The sequence below is a fragment of the Excalfactoria chinensis genome, chromosome 16 (assembly GCF_039878825.1).
Source record: "Excalfactoria chinensis isolate bCotChi1 chromosome 16, bCotChi1.hap2, whole genome shotgun sequence".
In the NCBI taxonomy this organism is placed as follows: Eukaryota; Metazoa; Chordata; class Aves; order Galliformes; family Phasianidae; genus Excalfactoria; species Excalfactoria chinensis.
In genome coordinates, this window is record NC_092840.1 from 7,181,387 (window position 1) to 7,194,672 (window position 13,286).

The window sequence follows — 13,286 nt, forward strand, 5'->3', positions numbered from 1 at the left end:
ATTTACACCACGATTGGCAGCACAGTCCAACATGCATAAGGCAGCACTGATCCCTGTATATTACCATCTGGCTCCTCCAAGGCAGACGGTAACACGCAGTGCTATGACATAACCAGGTGAACAGTTTCTTGTTGTTAATGGAAAGCATACCCCAGATAGACGGACAGACGGACAGAAGCTGCTTGGTTCTGACCTGGAGTAGGCCAGCTCAGGGTGTGGAGCTGAGACAGCAGTGGTGTTGGAGGGGGTGAAACACTTACTGTTGGCTATGTTGGAAGCAGTGTAACTGTCTGCCATTCCTGAGACCTGGCTGGCAATGCTGATCTCACTGGCTCTCCGGAAGCCCCTGAAATGAGGGGCTGAAATGGGGGTGGACAGGGACGCGCTTTCCATGAAGACGGCACCATGAGACTGAACAACATCTGCTACAAAGTTGAAACAGGGAAATCAAAATATTAGACCAACAGACAGAGACTGGGCAAGATGAACTCGAGAGGAGGAAGAGGAGGAAAACAAGGCCCGTAGATGCAAAAAAAAAACACCTTTCAAAACTGATCTGAATGAAAAACATTTCATCGGAGCTCTAGTTTGGAAAGAAAGCAAACACCGCAGCAAGCAAAGAGGCATGCGGCAGGGAGAGCGGCCTTTGATTGAGGAAAGCAAAATAAAGAGCTCAGAAAACCCAACCAAGTCCAAAATGCCAAACAAAAATATCCAGGCAGACTTACTTAAGCAGCAATAACAGAAGCATGTGTCATACGTACAGATGTGAATATATACGGCTTATATATATCCACAGGGACAAAATAATCAAGGGAGGGGGAAAAAAAAATGACGTTTAAAAAGGGATATTTGTTTTCTTGCAACATTTAGACTTCAACAAACATCTCCAAGACAGAAGTATTAATGCAAAAAGTACCAAGAAAACATTTCATGCCTGGCAGGGATTAAATATGAACTTGTGTTTTATTGCCGATTGATATGGCCAACACTCATTGAACTGAAGTAAGGGCTGTTGAGAGAAAGGAGTGCTGAGCACTTACATCTTCGGTCGGTGTTGGTGAATCGGGGAGCACTCCGACTCTGTGAAAACAGAGCTGCTTTTGTACAGCCTGCAAGCCTGGTTTTAGACCCCAACCTGAGGTTCACCAAGTGTGCCTTAACCCTCTAAGTACATCAATACAGAGCAGGAGGATTTCAAGTCATGCTCACATGGGCTGTATACATGTATCAGAGGGAAATGGACCTCAAACGTTCAGGACTGGCAAACCAAGAGATGCTGGAAGTCGAGATGAAATCTCTGCATTTCAGCTTTCCCCCTCTAGCAGTGGTACCAGCACCCCCCCACTGCGGATGCAATGAGGCCAAATTCAGCGTCTCCGGGTTATCCCTTGATCCTGCAGTGCAGGGGATTTATTGTGCCAGTACCAAGTGTTCTCCATAGCAGGCAGCACAGGTGTGACAGTAACATGCACAAGCAAAGCTACTCACTACTGTCTATAACGTTGCCCATCTCTGCTGTACCTGAGTAGCAGCATCTGAACATTTCTCAAGACAGGGCAAAGGTTGGTGTCCTCCTGGGCAGCAACGCCACAGGGAATGTAAGCACATTTCTCCCCCAGACCAACATCCTCCACCTATTTCAGCCGCTTTAGATATCCCTGGGTTTGATCCCAGCATGTGGTTGACACAGGGTGTTTTTGGTTTATTTTAACACACATCTTTTTTGCTTGGGGCTACTGATCTGCTTCCTCCAATCTCTCAGTTCACAGCAGCAGCGTCTGTGCCCACACAAATCCTGCTGCAGCGGAGGGAAAGAGAACGTTCGAAGCAGAAACCGGGTACCCACGTGTTGGTAAGAGAGTTCTGTTCTCTACAGGGAAAATCAGGCCACAAGCTGCTCTGTGTAAAAGCTTTGTGGACTGGATGATCTGAGCCACAGTGGGAGCCTTCCCTGATGAAGAGCTTCGCACACTGCCCACGTTGTGCCTGAAAGGCCATTACCAGCATCACTTTCTCAGCACTTTCCTCCTCTTTTCACCTTGCCTTGAGCTGCTGGCTGCTGTAGCTGCTACCAGCAGCCATAAGCCCATGGGCCAGTGTGGCTTTCTTACTGCAGAAAGCACAAGCAGACAGTTCAAGGGCAGGCTGTACTTGGAGAACACAAGCCAAGCCATGGGCTGGCTGCATTCACCCACATGGGGTAAAGGGTCCAGTTCCCACTGCTGGGAACTGACTGCATGAACTGGGACAACCCTCTCAGCTCCCCAGGTTACCCCTGGCCTTCACAGACTGTGAGAGTCTTCTGCAATTACCCTCTTCCATCACATCACATGAGTGCCCCTGCACAGCTGCAACACAGATGATGACCATCAACTTCCCTGAACTCAGACATGATGAGAAGCTTGGCTTTGTCTGCACTAGGAAAAGTGCCAGGCTCTGCTCTTAGCCAGCACCAACCAGTGAAACCTGAACTTCTTTCCTCTCCCTTAGAAATAAACATCTGTGGCCTGAATTAGGAAGCAGCTGGAAGACACACTAAAGAGCACTACAACAATGATGCTACCCAGGAGGAAAGGCTGGGTCAAACGTGGGGCTGCCTGTGGCTCTGACTCTGTTAGCAGACCTTCACAAAAAGAAAAACCCACTTCCACGGCCCCTCCAAACTGCCACAGTGCCACCACCGCAGTGATTTTCACTTGTACAGAAATCCAATCTGTTTTAGTGTCACTGAACTGCTCGATTCAGCACAGCCTGCACTGGTGGCAGAAACCTGCTTGTCACTCTGCAGGGGATGGTGTGCAGTTCAACTGCAGCACTCCCATGCCCAGCCCACCTGGGTTGCTTTCACATTTCTCCCCTTCCCCCTGCTACGTACCCTCTGTCTTTGAAAGATGTCACTTTAGGAGGGCAGAAAATGGCAGGGCAGGAAGCAAGGGCAGAGAGCTGCCCCCTTCCAGCCAAGCTCCCTCAGTCCAAAGCTGCAGTGACAGCGACTTCCAAATGGGACACAACTCACAGGAAAACAAACAAACAACAGAAACCTAACAACTTATTTCCTCAACTCTGTGTATTTTCTGTACCAACCCCCTGTGGCAGCACTGTTCTTGCCTTTCAGAAGACATGGGGACTCTTTTAGGGAATGATGTGAGCAGAGCGAATGGAGATTTTACTGCACTTCCAGAAGAGGTGCCATAAGAAACAAAATGACTTTTTTCCCCCCCCAGCTATAGATCTTTAACACTCATTTCTATGCTGTACTTCTTCATTTATGGACTCATTTGTCAATGTCCTTAGTGATTGTTTTGCACTCAGCAAACGGCACTGGGCCATCCTCCTAATGTACTGCTGGCACTGAGTTAAGTCCTGGGGGTAGCGGAGTGGCAGATTTCAGTACGTTCTATTTGCTGTGCCACAGAAGTGGGGGATGCTGAAAGCACTCAAAAATACGTAAGGATCAATAAAACACAAAAGCCAGCCAGCTGCTCAGCAAGGCCAGGCCGGGCCTGCATCAATCATCAGCCAGCACCAGGTGCCCTGCAATTGTTACCCTGTGACCAAGAGCCACACAGAGTGCTGCTGTCCCTATGTTTTTATGGTTGTGGAGCTCCTGCAGACCAGTGGCTGTACCTGCTGCAGTCAAAGCAAGCACTGCTCGGCCACGTCATGCTCATGAAACACAGGGTAAGGAGCAGAGAATCTTCTGAAAGCACTGTCCTGACAGCAGGATGTATCAGATGACAGCTAAATGGCACTTCACCAGTGACTTCTAAAGGGATTAATTAATACTACCAGATCCATTCCCTCTGCTTTGTTATGGAACATGACAGCCAACATGGCAACTGCACACCTACCAATCACCTGCACCTTTAGAAGACACATGGAGAGCCTATCTGGAAGAATCTGCAACGTTGCCATCCTGTATGACCACATAACATACATGGACGGCAATGATCAGCTTGTTAAAAAGAAGCAAATAAATATAATGACAACAGAACTGGGTTCTCAATTGGATATAGGAGGGGAAAAAAAAGGTGAGAATGGGTAAGTGACACATGGGAAAGAATAAAACTAAAAGTCTCATTAAGATTGCAGTTGTAGCACCAGCCGCCACCAGAATAAATGAGGCCATGCAGCATTTACCATGGTAGAACAAAGCAAAACAAACTCATTGAACTTTGCTTTTAAGGCAGAAGTCGAGAAATTAATTGTAAAAAGCCAACACACAGCCACCTTGGGGTCTGAAAGCTTCATTCAGTGTACTCAGCAGAGCCACAAGGACTGTCCAAACATGGAACACTCATAGGGACAAAATCTGGTCTGACACAGCATCAATGAGACTGCTGGCCATGGTGCAGTGCGGCTGAGTGCTGGGGAGCTGCACGTTGCAGACAACCAGGCCAGTCCTGTGGGATCCTGTGCATGAGCAAGGCACCCCAGGACTCCGTGCTGCTGTACCAAAGCCTCTTCTGGCAGCACTGCCACCACAGGAGGAAGAAATGAAGTATGTGGCAGCAGCCTCCCCTTGCAAACTCAGCACTGCGGTTCCGACTCATCCTTTTCCAGGTGGGTCTCCCAGACCCCATGAGATCATTTCACGTGGCACAGCCTGAGACACAGCATGAAGGCTTCAGCTCCAGGAGGTAACAAAAGGATCTCCAAAAAAGCACCCCGAGGACCCAACGCCACAGACAGTACAAAGTGTAGATTACACACACTCAGCAAAACCGGCACTTTTATTGGAAACATCTTGCCAATTCAGTACGGGAACGGGGATACTTGTTTCCATGAAGCTGTCCTGGTTCTGGGCAGCACCCAGAGGGCTACTTTCCATGAGGAGGATGGGATTGTTCTGGATTGTCTCAACTAGAAGCAGATGGGGGGAAAAAAAAACAAACAAACACAGAAGGACAAAGAACAACAGACATGTGGCCACAAAGTGTTAACGTACAAACAATTACAACCGAGCACTTCAACTATGAGGAAACGGGTCTTCAATGAAAGGACAACCTTCAAATAGAGCAAAAGAAATGAAACATGGGTGGCTTTCCAAACAGACCCACATCAGAGAGATTGGCTGGTAGCAAAAATGATGGTGTTTGAATGCCAAAAGAAAAGGGAGCCTCTTCAGCAGCTTCTCCAAATGAGCTAAATCTACAAATAGCCAGCAGATCCAGGGAAATCTTTTTACTATGAGGAAAAATAATACATGCTGTACGGGAAGATTTACTTGAATCAGACTTACAGCCTACACAGTGCAAAGCACAGGAGTAAGCAGGGATGTGGATTTGATTTCACTCTGCAAGTTGGTTGCAATGAAATGGGGACCCAACATCTAATACAGATGGCAAAAGGAGAAAAAAATGATGGAAAATAGTCCTGGATGAGGGGAGAGGGAGAAAAAAAAGCCAGCTATCTGTGCAAGGAAATGCACACAGTGATATTATGGAACATTTTGTGCATAATTGATTGTAATAATTGGGTTTTTGAATTCCACGTGATCATCAAATCATATACCTTAATTATAGCAACAATTAACTTTTCTGGAGCATCCTACAATGGGCACTTGTGCGTTATTAGTGGCTTTGCAAACCATGGTCAGAACAGCCCTTCTAGATAATGCCCAAATCACAGCCATTTCTGGCTCTAATAGAAAGAAAGAGCCTGTTACTTTACGATAAGCAAACGAAGAGGCGTTGTTTTATACGGTCAGAGAATTTAAAGTTGCTTTTTTGGTCAGTTTTATTCATCACATCAGAGCAGCATCTCTTACAGTAACACAGCTCTGGGGCCCTGGAGATGGTTTTGAAGTCACCCTACCCTTCCTCTAGCTGAGCTAATTGCCATTTCACTCCTCTCCATTAGATCACGTACAAGTTTCTCTCTAAACTTAGACACAGCCAACCTCACAGAGGTGTAGGGAGGCACAGTAAATTAGTGAGATCACTGCTGTAGCACAGGATGATAACCAGAATGCAGGTTTAAGGTGCATCTCTTTGTTTCAAGGCTACTTGCAGCTGAAACCAAAATTATACACCCCCACAAATTTGTTTTTCAAGTTGCCACAGATTCCCCAAGCTGCCGTAACTGGACTGAGTACAAATGCAGTTGTGGGTGGATCCATTTTTAAGAAGCGTTGCAGCAAGATCTCTGCTAAATTTGACAAGTGGGGTCTGCAGAAAGTATTTATTCACTTTGCTAAATGCGGATTTTAGTTTATGCTCACTTAAACAAATCAGACCTCCAGATTCAGCAATTTAAACCACCTTTAAAGATACAGATACATAGAAGACCATAGAAGTGGAAATCTACCAGAGTTTTAGAGGGGAAAACAAACAAACAAAAAACACAATCCCAGTCTTCCTAGATGGTTGCTTTTGCATTTGACTCCAGTTTGCCAGCAGGATTTCTTGCACACTATTAGTTTTACAGTAGCAACTCCTTGCTACTCTGTTGACTTTAAGTAGTCTTTGACTAAATGTCTCCTAATAAGGGAAAAGATACAGTGAAACTGTCCTCCTTGCCCCAAAGCCCTTACTCTGGAAGGAACTAAAGCTTTAGGTGAAATGGAAAGGCCAAATTTAGTTTTGTGCAGCAGTTAAACTCCCTGAGAACTCCTTGCAATGAGAGATTGCATTGAAATGGCAACAGACCATGAGAGTCTAGGCACAGAAGTGAAGATGGTAGGAAATAGAATTTGTTTTATTAGATCAACTGCAGGAGCACCAATGTAATGGGAGCTGAGCCAGGGCATGGTCAGAACACAATTGTTTCAGATGAAACCCAGCCAGCCAGAAGGACATGCACACAGCCATTTTAGACATTGTTACTGCTGCAATTGGGGTAGAGCAAGTGAAAAGGCCACTGATGGCAGAGGAGCCCTAGGTAGACTAAGTGTGTCATGGGCAAGATGTAAAAGGCAAGGCATTGCCAGCAGCCTGCCCATGTGCAGGAGCCAGTCCTTTGGCTGGTTCCTTGAAAAAACAAAGGGTACAACCAAGTGAATGATCTCATTATCTTACTGTTGACTTTGCTCCTTCCGCTCTTCACTGGTCCCCTAAACACCAAGGTCCTAAAACAGCCAAGTTAATTACACTCCTTTCAGTCCCAACAACAAGCACCAGCTTGGGTGTAAAACATGGACCTTCAAAGGGAGCTCATTAGATTTTGGCTCTCAGCAGCTGATGGCCTCTGAGCAACAAATCACAGTCGTTTGAGCCACAGGGCACTGATTTTGTTGGAAAAATACCCTACTTTTCTGATAAATCAGGAATAAAGTTAACATTACAGGGCCAATTCTCTTTCTTGTCATTCCCAATTGCTTTGATAACTTCACGTGAAGTTTGGACAGCCAAACAGGGATCCAAAGTGACTTACCCAGAACAGCAGAATTGCCATCACCCAGTGGGAACCTCTGGTAACGGGGAATATTAAAGGGGGGTAAAAGGTAGAATTTCCTCTCCAGAAGGGGCTCGAGGCGTGAAGCGGATGGGTCTGCAGGATGGAACAGGTTATAGACCTGCTGACAAGCTGGTCTGAGCTGAAAGACTAAAGAGATGGAGAAAAAAGCGTTCAAGTATCACGCAGTTATTTGTCTATAAAACAGATACCTGCTGACATGGGGTTTTTTGTTGTTTGGTTTTTTTTCTCTTTAAAGTACTGAAGATTTATTACCTCCTCATATTCCATTTTAATCACCCGAAATAATTCATCAGTATATTTACAGATTCAATAGTTTTCCCAGCATTCCTACTGTTTGGAAGTAAAGGACAAATGAACAGCGTTATCAGCATTGTCCAGATCATAGGGTGGCCTGATTTCTTATGGCAGAACGAACATTTTCTTTATAAATAATTGGTGGTTTTTTTCTGACTAGATGACTCAGGGAGCACAGCAGTTTACATCAGGACTTACTGTCAAGAGCTGGAATGACAGTTTTTCGCAGTGCAAGAACCAGACCCAGGGGGGAACCGAAGAGGAAGAAGTCAGTGATCTCAAATTCAAACTTTCCAATGTTTCCTCCATCCAGCATCGTGGAGCTACTAGATCGCCTGGATCCCGGGTCATTCCTCAGAACACTAGAATGTAAACTAGAAGAAGACCAGAAAACAGCGTCAAGATTTCATCCATGCTGTTTTGTCATAATTGGAGGCCAGATAAGCGATTGATAGTGATTATAATTTCTGTCTCTCTAGCAAAGGAACTGTGCCAATGAACCCACCGTGCCTCTGTACTACTCTTTACTATCCAGCAAAACGTGCCCCCAAACAATGACCCCATTTCATTGGTATACTTCAGACTGTACAAATCCGAGCTTCAAGTGGGTTCATTAACACATTCCAATCACCTCAAAATGTTGGTTTTTTGAGGAGTCAAAATCTTGGCTACTGCTTATAGAACAGCCATTTGCAAGCTAAAATAACCAGCAAACCAAAGTTACTAGAGTAACTGGGGGGGGGAGGAGGGAAGCAGATTTACAGTGATTCACTCCATTACACACATCACTGCTGGGCTTTTTGGTTGTCAACATTTGAGCTCCTTCCATAACCTGACTCTCAAATGTTACAGAAAGCTATGCTTACCCATTTCTTCCTCATAGAAGTAGATGGACAAATGTTACAGTATTAAAAGAGGAAAAGAAAAATGGGAGGGGAAAGAGAAAAGGAAAGATCAAAATCTGCAAGAGGGTTTCTAACATATTTGTGTACCAGGTTTACACTACAGCTTTCACAGGCTTGCATGGCATACACTGGGAATGGTAATCTGAGGTAATTAACTCAGTGGCCATGATGTAAATTGCGTTTATCATGCAACTAGGACTCTCTCACCTCTGTTTTTCCCCTGAGGTCACATATGCCAAGTTGTTACCATTCCAATTACCCCTCAGCCTTATCCCAACAACCCCAAGTAACTGTACTTAAAGAACAAATTAAGATACAGAATGTGTTCAGCTTCTTCCTTTTAGCTGCCAACTCTCCTTGAAAAATTAAACTCGTGTACAGCACAGGCTGGCCATTACAGAGGTTTACAACAAAGACTTGATATCACAGATCCCTTGGACACTTAAGGAAAGGGAAACAGGAATTCTTAGACAACACGCCCAGGAATCCACCCCCATGCTAGGAAGCAGTTGAGGTCTGGGATATAACATTGAAATGACAGATGTGTAGCACTAACAACCTGGCTCAGAAAAGGTTTTGACATTCTTCTCTCAACAGCCTAAAACAATATACTTGAATTTCTTTTCCTCTCCAGATTCTCCAGATTCAGACTGCAGCCTTGCTGGGCTATCACCATTACAGTTGCAACTGGAGAGCTGAGGACAGACTCCTGGCAGTCACTTAACAGGGTGTTTTCAAACACTTCAAAAAGCATTAGAACGGGGTCTATAAAATACGTAGGATAAATGAATACCACAACAGCCAGGCTAGATAATAGGCTTACTGGCCTGGAGTCAGGGATGATGTAAATGTAAGTCGCTACCCAGCCCCAAGACAGAGTCCCAGGTGGCCACCACAGCATGCCACAGCAATTGCTCATTGAGGCCACGTCTGAAGGCAGCATGTGGCTGCCCGAGTGGGCAGTGATATCCCAGCACTGCAGGGCTCATGGAAATAGGGCTGTTCACCTGTAGCCTTAGAACTTTGGCAAGCAGCACATTACCCCCAGGGACAGCATCCTGCTGGCTGTCACTCCCAAAGGGTGCCAATACCTTCTCCTCGTACCCCACTGCTGTGCATTCTCTGAAGGTGCATGCATGCACAATCACAGTGCTGTTCTGGTTACCATCCACAGGGAAATAACCAGCTTACTCATGGCGGACATAGAGATCACAAAGTCAAAACAGCGATGTCAAAAGCAAGACGAACGGGAGGTTACAGCAGTGACAGCTCAAATGAGTATGTTCCCATTCCTGTGATGTGAACAAGCCTCCCTGAGATCACACTGCTGGGATGTGTGATGCTCAAACAGATTTAAAAACAAGCCACCTTCGGTGAAGCTACAATTATTTTAGCCGTCAAGACTGCAACACATTAAGTTTGCAGCATGTAAGGAATACAAAGTTACTCAGAATAAGTTCAGCTTTGCTGAAGACAGGGCAGCAGCAGCGTGATCCAGTCACACAACGGAAAGGATCCTGACGGCAGATGTGTTGCAGCAGGGCAGGTACAAGGCTTTTTTGCATATTCACTCATCTTCCCATGGCATCTCTTTGTGGGGAATGGAGGAGAATGAGAATAGTCACACTGCTAAGCAATTTGGACAGCTTCTCTCATTTTACTGGAATCTTGGTAGTCTTTTCTGCAATCAAAAGAAATGAGAGCCAAGGGGAACTCTGAATCCGACAAGCTCCAAGCAATGTACAGTGCCCTGTTCTCCCTTTAAAAAGCAGCAGATGTACTGTGTGCATTAATTAAACAAGAGCTTATGAATTTCAGAAGCAAATCAACTCATTTACAATAATACAAGTACAGCACAGCCAGAAATAATGTAGTTGTGCAGAAGGACTGAATTTAAAAATAAATGTGTGATTGTAATCTCCAGATGCTGCTCTGTCTTGCTGGGCATTATCCCAGAGAAGAGAGCTGGTCTGATACATGAATAAAAAATTAGTGTCTTTGGCACAAGTTGAAATCTGCAATAGGCACAGAGAGAAAGGCCCCCATATGCCAGGCTGCCAGAATGCTGCACCCATTAGGAAAACTTGGCTCTATTCTGCCAGTCTCCTGCACAAAACTGAGTCTCATCAGAGCTTGGTTTTCATATGGGAAAGTCATTATTTAGTGACAGAGAGACTGATGGGGCATTCAGCCAATGACAGGGCTGGTATGATGCCCTGTTAAGGGGAAGGGGTGAACCCCTGCACCCTGGACCAGAAGGAGAGAGATACAAACAAATCTCATGCATTTTTCCAGAATGAATCTTGTTCCTGAACTCTGAGAGGCTCATCTTGGACCCAGGATTTAAAGGTTGATTTTGAAAGATACAAAAGCCTCAAAGAAGTAAAGGTGCCCATCAGCACACTGAACACTGACAGCCCTTTCCAGGCTCCCCCTCAAATGTATCCCAAGGGGAGCAGGCACACTCCTTAAGAGATGGAGCAAGAAAGACTGGAACAAAGCTATTTGAAAAGGCAGATGGTACTGCGCAGTCCCTTTGCCATTCCATGCTCACTGCCTCTGCTAGACTAGATGCAAAATGCATCAAGATGCCAGCCTACTTTCCCGTGCTCAGCTCGTGCTCCAGAGGTCGAGAGCATGCAAGAGAAAGCATCTTTCTGCATGACTCCTGTAATACATGAGGCTGTTTCAATAAGGTGTGAACAAGAGACTGATTGTCTTTTATTAACCTGCTAGGAATAGCTGCAAAGCTTACTGTTTTGCCTTTCATAAATGCAGTTACCTCTTTGAATACAGAAACTCTGTTCTTCTATGAATCCTTTGCAAATGGGCCCCTGACACAGCAGAACAACATGAGCCACCGTGCTGGAGCAACAACTACAAGTAACTGAGGAGAAGCGAAAGAGTGGGATGAGATTTCAACTCAGCAATGGGCAAAAGGAACAGCACTGGACATGGCCACAATGCTGATAATGCTGCTTGATTGGGGAGACGTTGCTCCCCAATGCTGGGGATGTGGAGGGAAGAGGGATTAACAGAATGATGCAGTTCCTCTCGCCCCATAGGAGACAGAGGTATGGACTGTCCAGTTCCACAGGCTGAGGGAAATGATTCAGACAGAAAAAGCCTCTGGGCTTTCAAAAGTAATCGCCAAATGATCAGCAGCAATGGAAAGACCACTATGAAAATTTTATCAGTTACGTTAACAGATATGTTTGTGAAAGCCCATTTGAAGAAGCTTTGCAATGTGATACTGAGAGCTTTGATAGTGAATAACAAATTTGAAATACAATCTAGGTACAATGGAGAAGCTCCGGCAGAGGACAAAACCCAATCCTCTGCTCCTGCTTCATGTAACGGCACGGGTGACTTTGCCAAATAGTTACATAGGACAGCAGAGATGAACCAGCCAACCAGTGAGGGCTCACGATGACTTATCCAGAGCAAGTGACTGACCGAGCAGAAACCTACTAGTGTGATACTAGTGTGATAGGAAGGGGCACTGCGGTTCAATCTCACACATGAACTAAGCTAAAATTAAAGAGCATTGTGCTTGTGACAACAGGTCAGCTTTTGGAGATGCTCTGAAATTAAGACAACACCAGACTCACAATTCTGCTTCACTCTCTTCACTCACGCTGTTAACATATTTGCCATACGACCTCCACGCTGCAATTGCAGCACAGAAAAAAGTACTTACCTGACTGCCTGGGCTGTCAGAAACAGGATAAAGAGCTGTTCTGTTGTCATACTGATGCAGTAGAGCAACTGAATTCTCTCACTGCTGCTGAGTAAGGGTGCTGATAGGTTTTTTTGTAGATACAACACGCTCAATGTAATCTATATTCCTCTAATCTAAAATAACACTTTCCTCCACCTTTCTTGACAGAGGATGACAAAGCAACATCTGGGTTTCACAGGTGCACCATCTCAGCTCCAGAATACTGCTGGCTCTGTTCCTTAGAACTCTTACCTTGAAAGGAAGGCTTGATGCTGCTTTATTGTGTCCAGTTCGTAGGTTGACGAATCACTCCTCTTTCGTGGCAGCTGCTTCTTTGGATCCTCCCCGTTGCTACGAGGAATATCAATGTTGCTCCTGCTGAGGTGTCTGCTGGCTTCCAGATTAGAGCCACTGGAGCAATAGCTGTTGTTCACTGTTATTCCAGGAGACAGCAGGTCGGTATCCTGGGATTAGAAATACATGGACTTACCACCCTGACAACTGAATCACCCACATTATAACCTCCTCCTTCCATCCTTCTCAACCCATCTACATGAGGATCTCATTCAGAGCAAAGCTTACCAAGTCCTCCGGTACGCACACACTAAGACACACCTGCTGGCCATCTATTACAAAGACAGACTTCGCTGTTTCGTGCAAAGATGCTCGCTAAAACCAGGGGCTGTGGCCAGCAGACCCATTCCCAGAAGACACAGGGAACCAGCATTACCTGGACACTCACAACACTCCCTCTTCGACTGCTGTTTTGGCTCTCAGACACAGTTTGATTGCTGTAGCATAAGGCATCAAATCCTAGAATTCCTCCGACACAGTCCCCAACCAAGCAGACCTGAAAAAGGCAACAGAGACAGGGCAGGGAAGAGCCCTTTGACTTCAGTTCAGAGATGACAGTTAAAAGGAGTGTTGGATTATACTAGGGAAAG

The 13,286-nt window shown here is 45.5% G+C and overlaps 1 protein-coding gene across 10 annotated transcripts in view; it reads right to left on the minus strand.

Annotated features, from left to right (window-relative positions):
* PITPNM2 (phosphatidylinositol transfer protein membrane associated 2) overlaps positions 1 to 13,286 on the minus strand; it is a 104,788-nt gene that overhangs the window by 8,055 nt on the left and 83,447 nt on the right. For 6 of the 10 annotated variants that reach the window (XM_072350764.1, XM_072350760.1, XM_072350763.1 and 3 more), the window contains 6 exons: positions 13,073 to 13,192; positions 12,595 to 12,806; positions 7,915 to 8,090; positions 7,378 to 7,548; positions 4,717 to 4,866; positions 261 to 425 (listed from right to left, as the gene is read on the minus strand). In XM_072350764.1, coding sequence (XP_072206865.1) covers positions 261 to 425; positions 4,717 to 4,866; positions 7,378 to 7,548; positions 7,915 to 8,090; positions 12,595 to 12,806; positions 13,073 to 13,192 — 994 coding nt within the window. The remainder of the gene's footprint in view (positions 1 to 260; positions 426 to 4,716; positions 4,867 to 7,377; positions 7,549 to 7,914; positions 8,091 to 12,594; positions 12,807 to 13,072; positions 13,193 to 13,286) is intronic. The other 4 variants (XM_072350766.1, XM_072350768.1, XM_072350769.1 and 1 more) reach the window with 2 other exon arrangements.